This window comes from Lepisma saccharinum, chromosome 26, assembly GCF_977018435.1.
Source record: "Lepisma saccharinum chromosome 26, izLepSacc3.1, whole genome shotgun sequence".
NCBI lineage: Eukaryota > Metazoa > Arthropoda > Insecta > Zygentoma > Lepismatidae > Lepisma > Lepisma saccharinum.
The window spans coordinates 58593812-58614468 of NC_139254.1; the positions used below are offsets into that span (position 1 = coordinate 58593812).

Here is a 20657-nt window from a genome sequence, read left to right on the forward strand (position 1 = left end):
GGCTTGAGCAACTCGATTGAGCTTGTGGAAGCTAGTGAATGCTCCGTGAGGTCCGAGATTCACGCCTGCACTTTGCATTTCAAGACCAGCAGAACAGGAGTTGGAAAGCCTCTTGTAACAGCTACCTATGAAGCCTCCTAATTCGCTCGCTCCTTCCAGCCGTCTTCCAAATCTACAGCAACGCTTCTCTCTATGCAGTTCACAGGTGGTTGCGAAAACCTTCACAAACACGACTGGTTGACTCCGTCTTGTCTCTATATAATATTAATATTTTATATTTTACACAAGCAATATACGAGGGACGTTCATTAAAGATTTCCCCTGAACCAGTTCCCATGGACGGAGATAAACGAAAATTGGTACAGACATTAGTCCATCTCTACATAGGAACCACCAATGGCCACACACTTTTTCTTGAACTCAGAAATCAACGTTTCATCGTCGTGGAAGTGCGTTCCCTTCAGAAATGACTTCATGGTTGGGAAGGGTGGAAGTCTGATGGTGCGAGGTCTGGAGAGTACGGGGGATAAGGAAGGATTTCATATCCGCAGGACCGTGCTTCTGTCTGGGCAACATGCGAGTTGTGAACTGGAGCGTTATCTTGCAGGATGCGGACCCCTTTGGTCAACATGTCACGCCTCTTAGTTTTGATGGCCTTCCGCAATTTCTGCAGCAGTGAAGTGTAGTACGTCCTGGTAATTGTGGTACCCATCGCCAGGAAATTCATCATAACTACTCCATGCTGGTCCCAAAAAACCATGGGCATCACTTTGCCCGCTGAGGGTTGGACACGGGCCTTCTTTGGTGGTGGTGAGTCAGCATGCTTCCATTGCTTTGACTGGGCCTTCGTCTCTGGGTCATAGTGATGGACCCACGTTTCACCCTGGGTGATTAGTCTGTCAAAAAATTCCTCCTGGTTTTCGTGGCACATGGTCACATTAGCCTGGGAGCACGTGACTTGTTCCTGCATTTGGAAAGTTGTGAGTAGCCGTGAAACCCATCTGGCAGAGACACCTTCAGCATGTGCAAATGGTCATGGATGATTTTTTCCACAGACCTCACACTGATCTTGACATCTTCAGCTAGTTGGCGAATGGTTATGCGGCGATCCTCCAAGATGGCGGCTTTCATTTGCCCAATGGTGTCTTCCTCAATGGCTGACTGGGGTCGCCCGAGAAAGGGGGCTGTTTCTACTGAAGTCTGACCACACTTGAACTGACGATGCCAGTGCTTCACTACGTCATACGATGGGGCATCCTCTCCATAGGTCACTTTCATCTCGCCAAACGTTTCCTTTGGTGTGCGGCCTTTCAAGTAAAGAAACTGGATGACTGCTTGGTATTCCACTGCACCCATCACTACACCTTGTCTCAATTTAGTACTTGTAAGACAAAAACTAAGAAGAGTTCAGAATTGCAAATTACCTCATGACCTATGCACATAATGTATCATTACACACGTAAAATTTCTGTATTCTACATTAACTAGAACTGGATCAGGGGAAATCTTTAATGAACGTCCCTCGTATGTTCACAGTTTTCATCCCATAAACGTTCAAACCTTTAGGCGAAGAGTGGGTCAAGTAAGGGCCCTTAAGAAAAGAAAGATCATAGTGTGCACATTATTTATTTGAGAAGAAACAAACTTTTACCAGGCTACACGTAGAACAGTTACTAACATTTTTATCTAGTTCAAATACAAAAAAATAATTAACTTCTCTGTTAAAAAATTGAAATAAATCAAGTCTGCATTTGGAAGCACTCGGTGCACCGGGTGGGACAAATGAGACCAGCCAGATACAGAAATTGAACAATAAAACTTCTCAAATAACTTTCACCAGACAAACGTTCTAAATCACTTAAGTCATGTGTCCAGATTAATGGAATGTGCTGGGAAGTCCTTCACAGCAAAATTAACTGTCAAAAGGAATGAGTGGGCATTCCCCAGAACGAAAAATTTAGCATAATGCTCAATACACATGGGTCATTGTTGTTAAAATTAAACTATAACTGTAGTAACGCAACAAAAAATAACCTACCAGTGAATCAATCAAACTTGGAACAAATGCGACTGTCTACGATTTTAGGTGGACGCTCTTACCCCACCCCACATGTTTTATTTTCTTGACGCCTGCATGAGAGATTAATAATGATACATTCACCGGATGCCAGTATGAGGTTCATAAAGAGATATTTATGCAATAAATATATTACAAGTGGTAAAATGTATTGACGAAATGGAATGCAGGCTTCTGTATACACCATAATCCTTATAAAGATATCACCGAAGATAAATATATACCTATAAAATCGTCAATTTTCAAGTGAGCCTACAACTTCTTCGCACACAGCCTTTCCAGCTTCCATGACACCAACTAGCGTCTCGCGAAGTCATTTTCTATCATGGTCTACAATTTAGCTATGATGGATGCACTTGCCCGACCTGTCTCACATACCCCACCCTCCCCTACCTTACACATATTTTTATATAATACATACATTGGGGTTTAATATGCTATTTGCATAATTTAATTAATAAATACAATGATTGTGCATTATTGGAGTAGTTTATTAAATCCTAATTTGCCTGTATTTGACTCCTCCCCCCCAGATGTAACTTTGTTATTGATGGAATATGTTATATGTTTTATAAAGGTACCTCTTTATGCTGTAAATATAAAATGTTTATTGGGTCCAACACCAAATTTTGAAACAAATGAAAAACGAGCATTTTCAAAGAGCTATAACTGAAAGGGGAAACCAGCAACACAGCTGAAATATTTTCGTCTAAAACTTTGGATGTATGTGTTCCCCAGTTGAGAAAATGTAGCTCTAATATTGCATTAGTTGTAATTAGTTCCCGGATAAAAAATATTTCAAAATTTTCATTTTTGTTAAAACTTGAATATTACTTTTGGCACTAAATTTCAGCCATTTTCATTACAGATTGTATAAAAAGGGACAGAACATAAAATTCGGCCTGAAATATACTGTAAACAATGTCGTTTATCCAAGCTTTCCATCATGTTACTTAGCTGATATATCATAATCTGTTAGCAAAGGCCAAAAATGCCAGACGCAATGAAACAAAAATGCCCGCCATTTTGAAAGGAATTCAATTTTAATTGCGTTGTGAACTAAGGTTGCATAGGATTTACAACAACAAATATATTTTTTTTAAAAAAAAGGTCAAGCAACCAATGATTGGCTTTTGGATCGTTTGGTATCATTATTTGGACAAAGTTACAAATATTTTGTGCAAATTGTGCATCATGATGTTTACTCTCTTTTATTTACGCAATGATGCTTTCCATGAATTTGAACAAAATGGCAAAGAAGCTGCTGAAACACCCAGCTTCAGCATAAATAAGAATACGTATAGTCCGTAAATCTACGTAGGAATCAAGAGAAAATTGAATGATAATAGTCATGGACAATTTGACGAGCAATAACTGCGCATCCCACCGTACAATAACACAGCTAGCAGTACGTACGTTGTGCCTACAAGCTGTTCAGCCGCAACACGCGTCGGAAGATTACAGGGGTGATGCACACACATGTTGTCGCAGCATGGGATGAACTCCGCGCGAATATCATCGCCCAAAAAGCTCAGGAGCAGCTGCGTGGCGGACGATTTGCAATAATCAAGGCCGTTTGCGGGTGCCGCGAGGATCAAATGGATTCATTAACTATCATCGTTCTGCGGGCTGTTCGAGACGAATGTGTGAAATTACAAACCCGCTTCTCTTCCAGACCAATCGCACGTTGTAATCTTAAGATTCCTGATTAGGTTGAATTGTGTTCTAGAGAACTACTTGCTTCATTAAATATTACAAAGTCGGTTTTGTTTATTATGTTGTATACAGGGTGTATCATAAGTGATAGCGCAAACTAAAGCAGTGAAAAGTACACGATAGTAAAAGCAAGAAAGTCTCGGTAAACATGGAATGCAACTGTGAATATATGGTACGTGGTAATGACCCGCCACTGACGTGATGGTTTGTACACATCGTACGCTTGTCTCCTTGCGCGCTCCGAGGTTTCTTTGTTTTAAACTGAACACTTCCTCACATCTAACATAATGAAATGCGCTGACTGTAGCCATATTGTGAAGTGCGATCTAAACAGAATTGAAGAGTTGACACGGAAAAGGATGTAAATGCCAAAAAGTAAATTTTTCAGGAGAAACATCCTTCTCCATGTCGACGAGCCTTGAGTTGCATCCGATGTCACCTTACGGCATCAGTGAGAACTGCATGCATGTACTCTGTCCCTATAGTCTGGACATTGGTTCTTGCAACTATGACTTGTTTCTGAAGCTACTAGATCCTCTACGATGACGCCGCTTCAAGAATATCGATCCGTTAGTGACGGGGAAAAGATTTCGCTGACGGCTTGAGGAAACTGCCAGAAATTTGGCAACATGTGCTATACTCGGCCGGAAACTATTACGAGGAAATAGATCAACCTCGTCCTCTACAATTATATAAGCAGACAGTTATGAGCACGTAATCACCTTTTTTTTTTGGAAATGATCCTCGTGAATACTGCCTCGGTAAGCAACTGCGTGTTTTTCTATAAATAGTGTAATGAATGTTCGAAATGTCCAACGAAGACTTAGGAAATCATAATCAAGTATATGCAATTGTGACTCCTCCAGTGACGTTGAGTAGTACGTAAGAATCTGTCAACGTGGATGTTGCAACTGAAGTTATGGCGCCATTGAAGCTTTTTATCTAATTATAAAGTTTCTTTGTTAATGAAATTTCTGTAACTGGAGAGCCTTTGTTTCTTAATATAGAGAAGAAAGGAAGGACGGGGAACATCTAATACCGACGCAGGACTAAGTGGTCCTGTTGCAGGTCTTAATGTGACGGAAAGGCTAGGATTTCATACAAAAGTTTCCTTCACCCCCTTCCCTTCCCATCACAACCCTCCTCCTTCCCCAGTACTCTCAGTGGCTCGTTTCTTTTTAATAAACTCCATTTTCTTAATTAGGGAACTCTCTCTCTCTTTCTCTCTTTTACGCAGCTTTCCTTTCTTGTCTTGCCTCCTGGAGAAACTCGGAATTAAGTCACGTTACCGGAAGTTAGGAGAGTTAATGATTAGAATTCATGGCGACGCAACATTCCCAGCGATAACCAATCTCCAGGTGAAGGTTGCTACTGACAGCCCTTAATTATTGCTCGCATGAAAAATTCACGCAGAAGGATGACTTTCGGATGTTGAAGATTTAATTACAATTTCTCCCCCTCTCCGTACTGGCTGTAGCCAGAACGTCCTTTAAATTGTAATGGCTGACGGCGGGGAAAAAAGGCGGGAAGAAAAGTATTAAACCTTAATTTGTATGTAGATTTTATTCGGTTCGGTGTCTTTTGTGAGATAAGAACTAGCTTATATCAGAGTTTTTGTCCCGGTATTGGTGTCGGGTTCAAATTTCTTTTGTGATTTTCTTTCTATAAGCGAACAAAGCCCTGCTGATTTAGTAAGAATCCTTTTTCGGTAATCTAATACGAAAGTTAACATACGCAATCTTTTCAGTCACATTGAAGTGCGTAAGTTCTTAATAAGAACAGACTTTCGTCGACCACCCACTCTTACAGCTAGAACTTGTTGAATAAAGTTTGTATCGAGTCCATTATATGCAAAGATAATCCCGAATGGATGGGCGATTTAAAGTAAAAACCAGACATGAATTTATACGAGGGTTGGGGCAACCCAGTAATAATTCGACAATCGAAAGATGTATTAAAAATTAGTTATATACAACTGAAAGAGCATCCATTATAGATATTTTGTTGGTAGGAATCATGAAAGAAACGTCAAGCAACCCTGAGACATACACTTGTATTAATGTACAAGTTACAAAAACCTGTCTGACCCTGTGACATACACATGTGCACATGTTACAAAAACTTGTCTGATTATGACAAACCTTCTAAATAATCTCCCGCTGCCATTGATGTGGAAGACGTCGAATACCATCGGCAGCACCATCCTCTTCACCATGCCTCAAGTGTTTGTGATCTACGACTTGCCGTTAGGGAGAAGAATCCAGATCTACTGCATAATGCAATCATATGGACAATGCTGTGGACAATGCGGGAGTTTATTTAGAAGGTTTGTCATAATCAGACAAGTTTTTGTAACATGTGCACATGTGTGTGTCACAGGGTCAGACAGGTCTTTGTAACTTGTACATTAATACAAGTGTATGTCTCAGGGTTGCTTGACGTTTCGTTCATGATTCCTACCAACAAAATATCTATAATGGATACTCTTTCAGTTGTATATAACTAATTTTTAATACATCTTTCGATTGTCGAATTATTATTGGGCTGCCATGACTTACTCCCCAACCCTCGTATATCTTCAGGTCTAGTGTTAACAACATTGCGAGTCAGCATATTTCCAATTTTAGTTGTAACTTTTAAGTCACGTTATTATCGCAGGCTCCGTGGCGTAGTGGTTACCACATGGCGCTACGCCGCCAGGTGTCCAGGGTTCGAATCTCGGCTTGGGCCCGAATGTTTTTGAGTGTCCATTCATCAATTTCATCATATCATCAGTCATTCCCATCTTCGCAAATTAGCCAAAAGTGACACAAAAAGCGAAGCAAAATATAGAAAATCATTCAATTAATCAACCAAGTTATATCCAACTATTATGTTTCCTTCGTACAGGGTGATTATAAATTATTGAGCTGATTTTAATAATCAATAGAAAGAATATCAAATTCAAGTACCAATGTTTAGTTTATTGTCTTCAATGGAGTATGTTGAACAGTTTCATTTCCAACAGGTGCGACGAGTCGATTTACCCGAACGTCTCGTAAAAGCGTATTTAAATCAATCCAGAACGTCATCAGATACCGGTGGTCTGCCAAAACCTATCCTGTGTTCGACAATTACTGTATCCTTAAGTTGCTGATACCAACGTATTTATGGAGTTCTTACAAGGAGGATTACGCCTGTGTTCTAAGCGTAAACGTCTTTGAAAAGTTTTTGCAGTTTCGGTTTCATGAAACCATAGAACGTGCATACTTTCTCTTGTACGGTAGCCAACTTCATACTGAGGTCCCCTATCTTAGAAGCATGGCAACACGTATGTTTGGCCGGTGTTAACACAAACTCTTACTGCCGCTCTATCATGTATAATAAACGAAATGTTTCTTCAATAGTATGTCGTAAGGCCACCTAGCCAATTTTGGAATTACGTACCTGCTCGACAAGGCTACCAAGTCAACCGAGACATTAAGCACAAGTGTCCCAAGGCTACCAAGTCAACCGAGGCATTGCGTACAAGTGCTCCAAGGCTACAAAGTCAGCCAAGGCATTACGTACAAGTGCCCCAAGGGTATCAAGTCAACCGAGGCATTACGTACAAGTGCTCCAAGGTTACGGAGTCAAGCGAGGCATTACGTACAAGTGCCCCAAGGCTACAAAGTCAGCCAAGGCATTACGTACAAGTGCCCCAAGGCTATCAAGTCAACCGAGGCATTACGTACAAGTGCCCCAAGGCTATCAAGTCAACCGAGGCATTACGTACAAGTGCTCCAAGGTTACGGAGTCAAGCGAGGCATTACGTACAAGTGCCCCAAGGCTACAAAGTCAGCCAAGGCATTACGTACAAGTGCCCCAAGGCTATCAAGTCAACCGAGGTATTACGTAGAAGTACTCCAAGGTCACGGAGTCAAGCGAGGCATTACGTACAAGTGCCCCAAGGCTACCAAATGAACTGAGGCGTTCCATGTCAGTGCCTTAAGGTGGCAAACCGTGGAATTACGCAGCAGTGCTGCAAGGCTACCGACTCAAATTTGGTATTACATACCAGTGCCTCAAGGTTATTGAGATAGTGTTACAGATAAGGTCATCGCGAAAACCGTGGCATTAAGTACCAGTGCCATCAGGTCACCGAGAAATCCATGGAATTACGTAACTGTGCCGCAGGTCTAGCGAGTCAACCATTATTCATGGAGTTCTAGTTTTGTTCCTGTGCTTTTAACATTTCACACTTACTTACTTCAGTATCTTCAGTACGGTCGACATTTAATATATAACTAATTACATTTGAGAATGAATAGCAATAAGCTCCTTTAAAACTTCACCGTAACAAATGTATAAATATCTGTAGTTTTCTGATAGAGGAGATTCATTTTCAGCAGTTTGATGATGTCAAAGGTTAGATGCATCGTTTCAGAGAACATCCCTTCAGGCATCATGCATGCGAAGCTCATTTGTGAATCGCGAACAAAAATGGTAGGCCCAATTTCAATTAGAGTTTTTCAATGAAATGGGAATTAACGATCAAACAATATCAAAAGTTCTCTTTGGGACGAAAATCACATAACAATTTTGTTTTCAGAGAAAACAAAGTTCATAATCTAGTCACTATTGTGTTGCATTAGGATCCGTCTTTCGTTTGGGCTAACCATGAAAGCTGATTAAGCACATGACAATTTAATACATATCAACGAAACAATTCGAAGCTTCAATGTTGGCTGAGTGACGGAATAACAGTAGTAATTTGGAGCTTAGATAAAAACGGAACGGTACATACTTACCGTATTTTGACGAAAAAGAGTAAAGAATAAAATCGAAAATAAATGTCACCACTGGACTGATCGAAGCTAAAAACGTGAGGAAATCCTTGAGAGAAGCAAGGCCTTACCATTGGAAAAAAATGAAAGAGTTATAAAAAGTGATTATAAGTACGTACAGTCAGCGGAATTAAAAATGTGACACCTAGATCCTAAAATACGTCGTTTCGTGCAGAACTTCCTATTGAATGGTTGCTATTGAAGTCTGTTCATCGCCGTAAAGGTAGGCAATACACATGATGCGTTGCAGGGAAACCAGTATGTCAGGATATAAATGTCTTATTTTTGTTGCCGCTGAGTGTACATACTCTGGAAATATCCCTATATATTCACAATCAAAACAGGGAATAAAATGACAGATCTTTAAGAAATATTGACTACGGACATAGCCAAGAATCTTTGACACTAACCTGCCACATTAGGCTAATATTAGCCACATATTCAAATCTATCGACATTTATGTTTCCGTTAGGTGAACCTTACTTCCACGTAGTACACCCGGTAACAACTTATGGCAGTCCAACGAGGCACTGGCGTCAGGACCTACGCCCAGCATAATCCTCTGTAGGACTGTGTGTTGCCCTCATATGTATGCTGACTCCCCCTTTACAGCCTCAGTTTGTAACCTAAGTAAGGCGATGTTAGTTCTCAGAAATTGTATGGTATAAGTCCTTGTTAAGTTATGAGTGCATGATTAGTTTTAAAAATTGAGTCGGGAAGTACTTTATTTCTAATACGTTGCTGACCAAGGCAGTTTATTAAGATAAAACACTTAACACGTAACGTTTCGACCCTGTATCAGGGTCTTCCTCAGACGAAGAACTAAACTAAAATGATGAAATATACTACATACAGAAAGAAACATACAGGGTCGAAACGTTACGTGTTAAGTGTTTTATCTTAATAAACTGCCTTGGTCAGCAACGTATTGGTTTTAATATGGAAAAAACAAGGCTTAATTATATTACTTTATTTCTGTGCTCTCAATCATGCTTTAGTATAGTGAGACTGGCAAAGAATATATGTGTGCTAAACTGCCCACATAACGAAAATAAATCAATTTATGTTTTCATCTTTAGTTATTTGTGATTAATAGATTGATATCGATTATCAGGACACCAGTATCATGAAAGTCTTTGAGATTTTATGCTTATAGCTCGGATGTTTTAACAGATGTCACAACGTAAAAATATACACATTACACATTTTTCGCTAGTTTGGTCTTCAAAATAGAAGGGCACGTCGATTGTGCCACTTTAAATCAATTGTCTCTCATGACGAGGCAAATGTGTATATTAAGTTACGTTTCGTTGACCTTCTGTTTAGTAGTTACATCAGTCCACCAAAATTTGACTTCGTAATTCTTTTTTTTCGTACAGCTTAACCAAAAAAGAGAAAACCCTCTTCCAATTTGTAACCAGGAGGGAGCGTGTGCGATGTAATCAACTGTTAATTGTGTAATCCTGTGCCAAAATATGCGACATTCTTTAATACATCGTCGTCACATTTAATCAGTGCCAAGCGCTTGTATCATCGTGAAGGAGGAGGCCGTACACAGCGCAAGTACACCCTATCCCAGGAAACTGCTGAGCCGCGTTTGTGGAGGATAGGTTAGTACAGCGTGATACGACGCCAGGAGTCCCGATTTCGAATCCCGGTCTGTTTTCGTTTGCTTCCACCAGAGATTCTCGATACAAAGGGACGAGACATAATGTTTAACGTTGTGGAAGTGTTTCACAAAGACGATATACATGTGGCAACACGAAAGCACAAAGGAAAGGGGAGCGAGAGGGGAAAACAAATTACTCTCCGCCTTAGTTCGCGCATTTGGCGGGATTCTTCTCATCTAACCAAGATGAGAAATATACCGCCAAACTCATGAACATAGCAGGGCAACAGGATTATTTTTCCTATAAAAACTAATACTTTCCTGATTGTTATGCAAACCAAACACCAATACTGTAAATTGGGTTGCCTTCCCAGCAGGATACGTCACTATTTCTATGTCTGAGAGAAGACAATACGTATGTGTGATCAGGACAAGGGCTAATGTTTCCAACTCGTTACTGAATTTTGAAGTTGTTTGCTTACATCTTGGACTTTAGAATTAGTACAGTATAAAAGAAATACGATGATTAATATGAATGCACTTCTAAATATGGAAACACAAGAAGCTCTAAAAAATAATCACAATGTCACTTGATTTCTACATTTTCTTACATTATTAATAATAAAAATGAGAGGTCTTTATTGGCTACAATTTAGTCCATAATCTTTTTATTTCGCTTACTATATGTTGCTTCTCTGCCTCTTGGATTAATCGCGACGATATTGAATTACTGTTGATATATGTGATGATGTAAACCCAATGATGCATTAATGCCTTGCCCATGGTTCGAATTTGGAACCTGTGACTTGTAGTGCGAGAAATATTTCCTAACCCATTATCTACTCTAGAGGTTACCCTGTTAACTGATGAGAGCAGGGTTCAATTCCTGGGGTGGTTGATTTCAACTGGAAGTATTTCCATCAACGTCCCTGGAAGTAGCAAATCTGGGATTCAACTTCTGTGGTCAGCAATGATGGGTAATGGCAGCTTGAGAGAATGGTGGTGATCACATCATCTCCACAAGATCATCAAATTCGTGAATACCTTCGCACAATTCATGGACCTTCAGCATGTTGTTCTGGGGGTGGTATCGTAACGTTCCTGAAGGAACTGGGGATCGAATATTTGTAGTGTAGCTCGTTCATCATTCATCCTCAATAACGGCGTACTAGCTATTAATGGCGAGCTTAATTACAACGTGCGAGAGGTGATAAATGTACATATAAATGACAAAACACAACACTTGAGTTTTACTCCCTCAAATAAAGGATCTGCATGGTGAAATGGAATAATATACCTGTCTCTGCCAGGAGATGGGAGTTCGGCGATGAGCAATTATGACCGTGACTGTACAGTATCTCAAGAGTTTGACTTGCCACTCACTCCAACGGTTCCTCGCTCAATCTTCGTTCTGCTCCTCTCAACGTTCGCTCTAAAACTGGCCAATGACCTCCCTTGTCACAGATATTTATTGTCATAGATTTTACTAAGCAATGCGGAGTCAGTCACCTGTGTCCTCTTCCTGGGTTTTACCTGTTTACAGGTTTACACCATTGGTGACTCAGTAAAGCGTAGATAATATCTACAACTGCATTCCTTATTGTCGAGTTCCTGTCTCGAAAATGATGGTCAGTGTCTAGGATTGTGAGCTGTTTTAATCTGTATTTTCAATATTTGAGGAGTAATACGTTATTACGTCATGTTATTTGTATATATACATATATAATGATACATGAGTCGCTGTGATCAGGTTGGTCATGGGTCTTAGAGGCACGCGGGAGACCCGTGTTTGATTTCCAGGAGACTCCTCCCTGTACAAAGCGGTTCACAGGCACATGTAGCCTCTAACCAACAGATGGCTGCCATAATCAGGATGTTAAAGATGTCCGGAGCGTGGTAAACGTCACATCACCTTAGCCATGGCGGAGATCTAGAATGTGTGGGGATCTACCTCCACAGCATAAGAGACAGCTTTATCTCATATTCAATGTACAATCACCGGCAATATAAATGAGACACTTAGATCCTGGAATGTTCGCTTCTCTGCATGACGTCTTGTGTGTTATCTAATTCTACAGCGATAAGTGGAGTTTAATAGCCTACCTCCGTCGTCGAGCCTAGGCAACACACGTAATGTCATGCAGGGAAGCGAGCATTTCAGGTTTTAAGTGTCCCATTTATATTGGCGGTGACTGTACATATATTAATACATGTAGAAGTGTAATTAGGAATTCTTTGATCGTTGACAAGCATTAACTTCTCTTCCATTTCTACTCAAACATTCTTGCATTCCGCAGAGGATTGAGACTCAATCATTTTTAAAAAAACACACCCGCTCAACATCCAATAACACGACAAATTTCTAGTAACGAACCACAAACGTGTGCGAACATTTCGCCCCCCCCCCCCAACCCCTCCCCCACTTCCTGCCCTGCCGCAGATGCATTTCGGAATGGCCATAGCGCGTCGTTTGAAAACTCATTACGGCTTCGAGACATCGAGACAATCGCAGTTCACAAAGCCCCTCCTCCCCCTTCCCCGTAGCATGTAATGGATAAATATGCGAAGCATGCAAATTAACATCCATTATTGGCCATTTACAGTAGTTGTAATGGAACATCCTTGTATATCAATGAGAACGGAATCCATACCAGACTAGATACACACATGGACAACCGCATATGCGCTTCAATATTGTTACCCCTCAATACTAAGGGCAAGTCTTAACTTCCTATTTGTAGGATTATCTGGTTGGGAGAAATTTGTAATCTACAGCTTCCCAGAATCACAATTGTGTTTTTGTTTTGCGAATTCGGTTTGTATTTTGATCATTTAACGCCACCATTCTACCTCTCTAGATTGGTTCGCGACGATGAGAATGAATGGAGAATAAACTAAGTAAATGAAAGAGCTAACGCATTTCCTTTCTTTACCCAGGATTCTAACCTTTAACACTTCTGACGTTCCTTTTGGACGTTTGCCACTGGATTACTACGTCACGGTAGATACCCAATCTCCCTGTGCGGCGAAGTTATGATACTCCTCTGTACGTTATTGCTACATTGAGCATCCTTAGGACGTGCAATTAGAAAAATAAGTAGATTCTTGCCATTGTACATGTTTAATAACATCCTTTAACTTACATTCACTGGAAAATAACACAACTATACTTACACATACAATTACATTATAGTAAGATGCGGCTTTTCATTTTATAACAGCGTTCTTAAAAAAATTCACATGATCTCCTGAATCGAACAACTTTCAATCTTCCGACATTTCGTTTATCTTGTTAACGGATTCAATAAAAGATGACACAGTTGTACAAATGTCAAGAGACCGGAGATGAATTCCGCTTCCGTTATCACTTTAATCACATATACATCCAGAAACAATAAATTTGATAACATTAACAGAAAACAAATAAAACATGCTGAAAAATCAACGCGTATTATACGTGACATCTTTGTGTGGTTCGAAAATACAGTGCCAGAGGAACGAGTGCTGATTGTGTTAGACCGATTCACATACACAATACAGATATCTGTTTGTATTTTTTTCTTACATTTTTGCTGTCACTTTAGGCCAATGGCGACGATGAAGATGCTTGAATATTTAGATGAAATTGATCATTACTTTTATCATAATTCGGTTGGAAGGGTGACTTTCTGGTAATACACTGACATATCGAAACGTTCCTAAAGGAACTGGGATCGAATCTGGGTGGTGTAGCTCATTCACCACTCATTCTCAATAATGGCGTACTTGCTATTCATGGAGAGCTTAATGGTAACGCGCGAGAGGTGATAAATAAACATATGAATGGTAAAACACAACACTTGGACTTTTATACCCTCAAAAACTGGATGAACACGGTAAATGTCTGTGTCTGCTAGATGAGAGGTTTCACCATGGAGAGTTGTGCGTGAGGCTGTACTTTGGGTAGAGAGTTTGACTTGCGACTCACTGCCTGGTCTGCTTCCTGATCGTCTCTTCGCACCCTCTGACTGTTCGCACAAAATTGACCAATAACCTCTATTGTCCCAGATATTTATTGTGATGGATTCTACTAAGGAATGCTCGAGTCAGTAACTTCTAGCATCTTCCTGGGTTCCACCTGTTTACATGTTTACCTCATTGTTGACCTGGAATGCCTTTGGTAATGTCTCACACGGCTGATTGGCTAGTTCCTGTCAAGAAAATGATAGCTACTGTCTGGGATTGGGAAGATCTTCCATATTAATGTATTTCCATTATTTGTGGATTATTACGATATCAACCTCTCTCTACCGGAGCCGGTCCCTGTGGCGTAGTGGTTAGCACATCGCGCTGGAACGCCACAGATCCCGGTTTCGAAACCTGGCTTGGGAAAGTATGTTTGTGGGTGTCCATTCATCAATTTCATCATGTTATCGCTCATCCCTATCTTCGCAAATTAGCCAAAAGCGGCACAAAAAGCGAAGTAAAATAAAGCAAATCAATCAATCTCTCTACGGAGTGTAAGGGTGACCCTTCTTCAAGGCACCCACATGTCAACCTCACTTCGACATAGTTCACACCCTGAACTGCATTTTTGCATACTAACGTGGTATGTTGAACGTCATCCATACGGGTTTGTGGTATTCTTCCACCTCATCTCGTATCATCTTATCACATGTGATCTTCATCATCTCGATTAGGAAAAAGTAGCAGAACAACACCGTAAAATCGATCATTCAATCAATCGTTAAATAAATAAATCAATGATTCGTTCTCATCATCATTATCGATGCAGAAAATCGATTCTAAATAATAATAATTCGTTCTTCATTTATAGGGAAAGGTTCAGCCTTAGGCTGTTCTATCGCATAACCCCTGTCATGATTGATTGAATTTAAAATATTAAGTGCGTCAGCACTTAGACTATTTTGCACCTGTCACATTATACAGGGTCCATACCTTTACTTGAACTCACTAAAATACCTGGTGTCGCGGAAGTCTTTCCCTGATTACAAACTTTATTCATATCCGCCGCTATATGTAATGTAGATATGTGAAAGTGGTGCCAAAATGTTGGAAAACTAACCAAGTTTATTTGTTGCAGGTTTCAGAAATGTGGCTGTAGTGTAGCAGTGTCAGTGCCAAGGAATTCGGAATTAATGCTCTTGACATCGGGTGGAATCTTTCCATACAATTTTTCTTGGACTTGATAGGATTTGGGAATGAAGATAAATTCCATTTTTTAAATACCAACTTATTGATGGCAGATAGTCTAGGCGAAAGAATTCTGTACATTTGAAAGTTCCTCTGCACTGTTATTGGTGACCGGGTCTCGTGATACCAGAGGACATGTTGAGCTTTTTCCTGATTTGTCAACATCTCCGGTTTTCTGGGCACTGACACTGCTACAATACAGCCACGTTACTCAAACCTGCAACAAAAAAAACTTGGTTAGTTTTCCAACATTTTGGCACCACTTTCACATCTCTACCTTGCATATAGCGGATATGAATAATTTTTTTAATCCGGAAAAGACTTCTGGGACACCCGGTATAACTAATAACATACCTGTATTGTTGGAGGACTATTCTTACTTAGGTTAAAAGCTGAGGCTGTAAAGGAGCACTCAGCACAAACAAGGACAAAACACAGGACAAAACACACAGCTCCACAAGGATTATACTTGCCGTAGGTTCAGACACCAGATCCTCGCTAGTGCTTAAAACACACACCAGGGTGGTCATAAAAAAATATAAGTATACATAATATAATAATACATGGATGTAGATAGAAAGAATGACTAAAATCAAAGAGAAAGTTAGAATTTCACACATACCTACATTACAAATATACTCAATATAGTAATAGTCAAAAACATAATACAAACGTAAAGGAACAAAATTAAAAAATAATAATAAAAATGACAGAAATGTAGAAAAATATGAATAGAGAAAATCGGAGGGGAAGAATGATAGAATATAAATGTTTAGTCGCTTGTTGAGTATCAGTTAACTTGTAGTATGTGCCACACATGTAACATTAACAACACATGCAATATTAGTAACACAAATACCAAAGTAGAAATACAAACAAACTTGGTTTATGCAGTTTTCATCTGTTCTGTACCTAACATACAGAGAAACAAAGAAGGGAACAATATAATGTGCAGTTAGGGATATTCAACTTAGAATGCGTAAGGAACACTCGCATATAATAGGCTGGATGCTCCAACATAAAAACTCTGAGGATAAATTAGAAGGCTTAATATCGTTTCATCTCCCGCTCTGAGATAAAACATGGAGAAAGAACCGTGGCTTCTAACCCGCTTTGAAGACTGCATTCGAGATGTTGCGAAGATCATGGTTAGATACAGGGTGCTTTGAATAAATATGGAGAGCCGACAAGGTTAGCGATTCATCACTCTCACTTCTTGCAGCCTCCGGTCGAGGAGGGGGATTTTGGAAAGAATCTTGTTGAAATGCGGTCGACGGATGCGTTACATTTCGTGGGCGGTTGTGATGATTTTACAGAAAAGACTTTTGAAAACGGAGAGAGGGAGAAACCGCATTAGGAAACAGATGGCAAAGCGCGGTCGACTAGAGCTGAGAAAGACTATTGGGAAAGGTTCCACATGTGGCTGGAAGGGTTATGAATTCCGTACGCATCCATCACATTTCTCCAAGCAGATAACCGACAGAAATACAGGGTGATTCATAATTCCCTGTGTGGTTTCAAACTTTTATAGTGTGAGAACTACAACACAGATAGTTACAGTGCGGAGGAACGGCTGGTGACGTGCTTGGGCTAATTAAAGGGCCAAACGATATACTATACTATACTATACTATAACGTAATATAATGTTCTCAAGTATATTGTAGGGCCTCCCCCATGGCGCAGTGGTAGCGTCATTGCCTTGTAATCAAGGGGTCACGGGTTCGATACCCGGTGGAGGCACAAGTGGTTCGGATTCCACTTTAAACTGTAGGTCCAGTCCCGATTAGCCTTACTGCGCATAAAGTGGACTTAAAACACCAAATCAAACCAAATCAAACCAAATCAAGTATATTGTAATGTCAATAAATAGATGCACATGTTATAATAAACAAATATGCCATTAGGTTGTTGCGGAAAAAGCACTTAAGTCACAAACTGCGATTTTGTGTTGCTTTCATTAAAGTCACACTGAATCGATTAAAGAAAATATTATAATTATAATTTTAAATTTAAATCAATTTAAAATCAAATCAACCAAGGTCTGAACTTTTAAGTCTCAGAAATTGATAATTTTTGGTGCAGTGGCGGTACCAGTAAAGTTGACGAGAACTGCCAAATTTCATTTTTTTTTCGGCTGTTAGTTTTTGAGTTATTGACTTTCAAAGAAGCAAAAATCCCAAAATTTGATGACCTTTTGAAATCTTTAAACAACTGTAGATCAAACACTATTTCACGTAGACCGCTCATTTTGGTGTCATTCTCTTTTGCTTTTAATGAGCTTAAATTTGAAATGAAACGTGACTTTAGTATTTGTGTTTTGTATTTTTTTAGAATATCGAAAGAATGTTTTTATAAAATATCTCAAAGACTCAACTTTTTTTTTTTAAATATATGTTTTGAAAACATCAATTGACTATTTGTGCGCAAAATATCATAATGGGACGGCAATCGGTTCCTATGAAAATTATTTTTTTGTATTGTAATGTGTCTGAAAAATGCTAAATTTCTTCACGTCCATGTCAAAACCATAACTTAAAGTTGAGTGGTTGATGTTGAAGTCTTCATATTAGTCTATTTTATAATTTTTGGACTTCAAATAATATGCAAATTTGTGATATTTATTTGTAATATTTAAGAGCCGAAAAAATCTGAAATTTGGCACTTCTTTGTCTTCTTGATGGGTAGAATGTATAAATAAAATATCTAAAAACCTGAATCCTAAAGGTACAAAAATAATTTTTATCTGTTGATTTGACATGCAATGACCCAGTGGTCATCCAACATGCATATCATGTCTATATTGTTTAGTATTGAAAGAATAACCATACATAAGTATCTGCTGTAAATTTGCATTTTTTGAGTTGACTGCTTTTCTTCCGAACAGCCTAGATATGTACTATGTAATATAATTCTCAAACACTCTGTACAATAGCATGTTGCTAAAATCTCCCATGTACGATTCCCAACTTGGACGTGGGTATTCTGTGAGCATATCTCACCAATTACACCTGGGGTGTATGATGTGACACTTTCCGATGACACCTCCCTTCCATATAGTACACCCTGGACTACACTTGCAGACTACGAAAGCCAGTATAATCCTCTGTGGAGCTCATGTTCTGATTGTTCCTTCACATATCATATCACCATTCATCTTCATCTTCGCGATTAGCCAAAAGTGGCAGAATAGCGAATTAAAATAAACTATATCAATCAATCAATCCCCCCAATATCATCTAATCGCCATTCATCAACAATATTATCGAAATGTGCCAGAGCAGCGAGCGAAAATATGAACAATACAAACACTTACCAGATTTTTCTACAAGAGTCTGTTTTAATGAAACAGCTTTCTGTGTAGTGTAGTCTTTTTTAAAGAGATAACTGAGATTTATTTATTGATTTGCTTCATTTTACTTCGCTTTTTGGACAATTTTCGCTAATTTGCAAAGATGTGGTTGAGCCGGGATTCCAACCCTTGACTCCTGGCGTCGTAGCGCGATGAGCTAACCACTCCGCCGCGGGGGCAGGCAAGATAACTTAGATATCCTCTCGTTGATGCCTGATTCTTTCGTAGCAGTGTGAGGCAACACAAATTTTAATCTAGCTATACCGTATCTTTCCCTTGGATGATTCTGATGCGATATGATGTGGAGAATCAAAACAGATTTTCCTTCATCAGCTACGCGAAGGAGCTCCGCAGCCAACGCTCTCCCGTAGCCTCCTCTGGGAGCTGGGAGGAGAGCTCGGACGGGCATCCTGTAAATAATAGAGCAACCAATTTCCCCGTAATGGTATTTGTTTCGCCGACGAACTGAAGAGTTTATGGGGCATGGAGACTTGCCTTGTGTTTCCCGTCGTTTGGTCGGCTCATCATGCCGAAGATCCGAAGATGAAACTGCAGCTTCCGGCGTCTGGACCATCGTCTTCCGAGGTCAGATAATTGAAGGGACTTCCCACCGTCCGCCCGGAGCGGTCTCGGAAAAAGAGAATTTCTGGTTGCCTGAAGATGATTCACGGTTGCTGCTGCTGATGCTATGACGACGGGAAGCTGCAGTAACTGTAGTTTGCATTTATCTTGTTTTACGTCGCAGCGATGAGAGTGAAATGGTGATTACATGAAATCAATGGATTGCACACACGAAGAAACAACCATTATCAGGCCACGACTACAACTTGGAACCCTCAATATCAAGATCGTTGTTATTAAAGGGATGACGTAATGGTAACGCTCTTGCTTTGTAATCAAAGATTCTCGGGTTTGATCCCCAGTGAAGGAACATTGGGTTATACTGCACAAACGACCCTTGTGTTTTACCGTTTCGAAGTAAAAAAAAGATTATATGTTCACTAATAGTACATAATTCACACTTCGACTTGGCACTATGCAAGTGGTAGCTAAGTCGGTAAGGCGTCTGACTACCATGCTAAAGGTCCCGGGTTCGATGCCCGGCCGGTTGAAATCCGGGAACTTTTCTAACGTTGGAAGCGGCCCAGGCCCCCACCCGGCGTCAAATGACATGGGTACCTGGGGGAAACCATGGAGAGTAAAGGCGGTCAGGGCGTGATGCTGATCACATCATCCCCACTCACGACCGGGTCAAGGAAGTGTGGGCCGTTACCCCCACACCCCCTATACGACTTCATGGCGTGGTGCTAAGCACAGGGGAGCACTTTACTTTTTTTATTTATTTTTTATTTTACAAATTACAAATGCAACGGAAATAGAATAAGGAATAAAACATTAAAATGCTGACTAAGGGAAAATTTAATGTATAAAAATATACCCTAAAAACTTAAAATTTACACCCTCTAACAGGGGCTTCGTCAGACGAAGATTCACAATCAAACCCCTGTTAAAGGGTGCAAATGTTAAGTTTATAGGGTATATTTTTATACATTAAATTTTCCCTTAGTCAGCATTTTAATGTTTTATTAACATGGAAATAAGGCTGAATAACGTTACTATTAGAATAAGGAAGTTAAAATAACAGAATCTTAAAAATTGAGCGTATATTTTAAACAAAATACCTCAAGAACAAAGTGGGGTTCAATGTTGCCATCTTCTCCTCTACACAATTCACCAGGGATATGGAAAGGATTTCTAACGGAGTGACATTTTTTGCTGTTCTGCTTAGTGCCTTAAAATCTGAATTTTTCAAATCGTAGATTATCATCGACAAGCACACGCACAAAAAATAAAAGGACATAGATTTCGTAAGCCGCAATTTGCTGGGTAAATCTGCGATGTGTGAG

The 20657-nt window shown here is 39.8% G+C and overlaps 1 protein-coding gene across 1 annotated transcript; it reads right to left on the minus strand.

Moving 5' to 3' along the window:
• Positions 1-933: 933 nt before the first annotated feature.
• LOC145979680 (protein GVQW3-like) lies at positions 934-1356 on the minus strand. The gene has a single exon (XM_083112645.1). The coding sequence runs from the start codon at positions 1354-1356 to the stop codon at positions 934-936; it is 423 nt and encodes a 140-aa protein (XP_082968771.1).
• Between the last annotated feature and the right edge of the window lie 19301 nt (positions 1357-20657).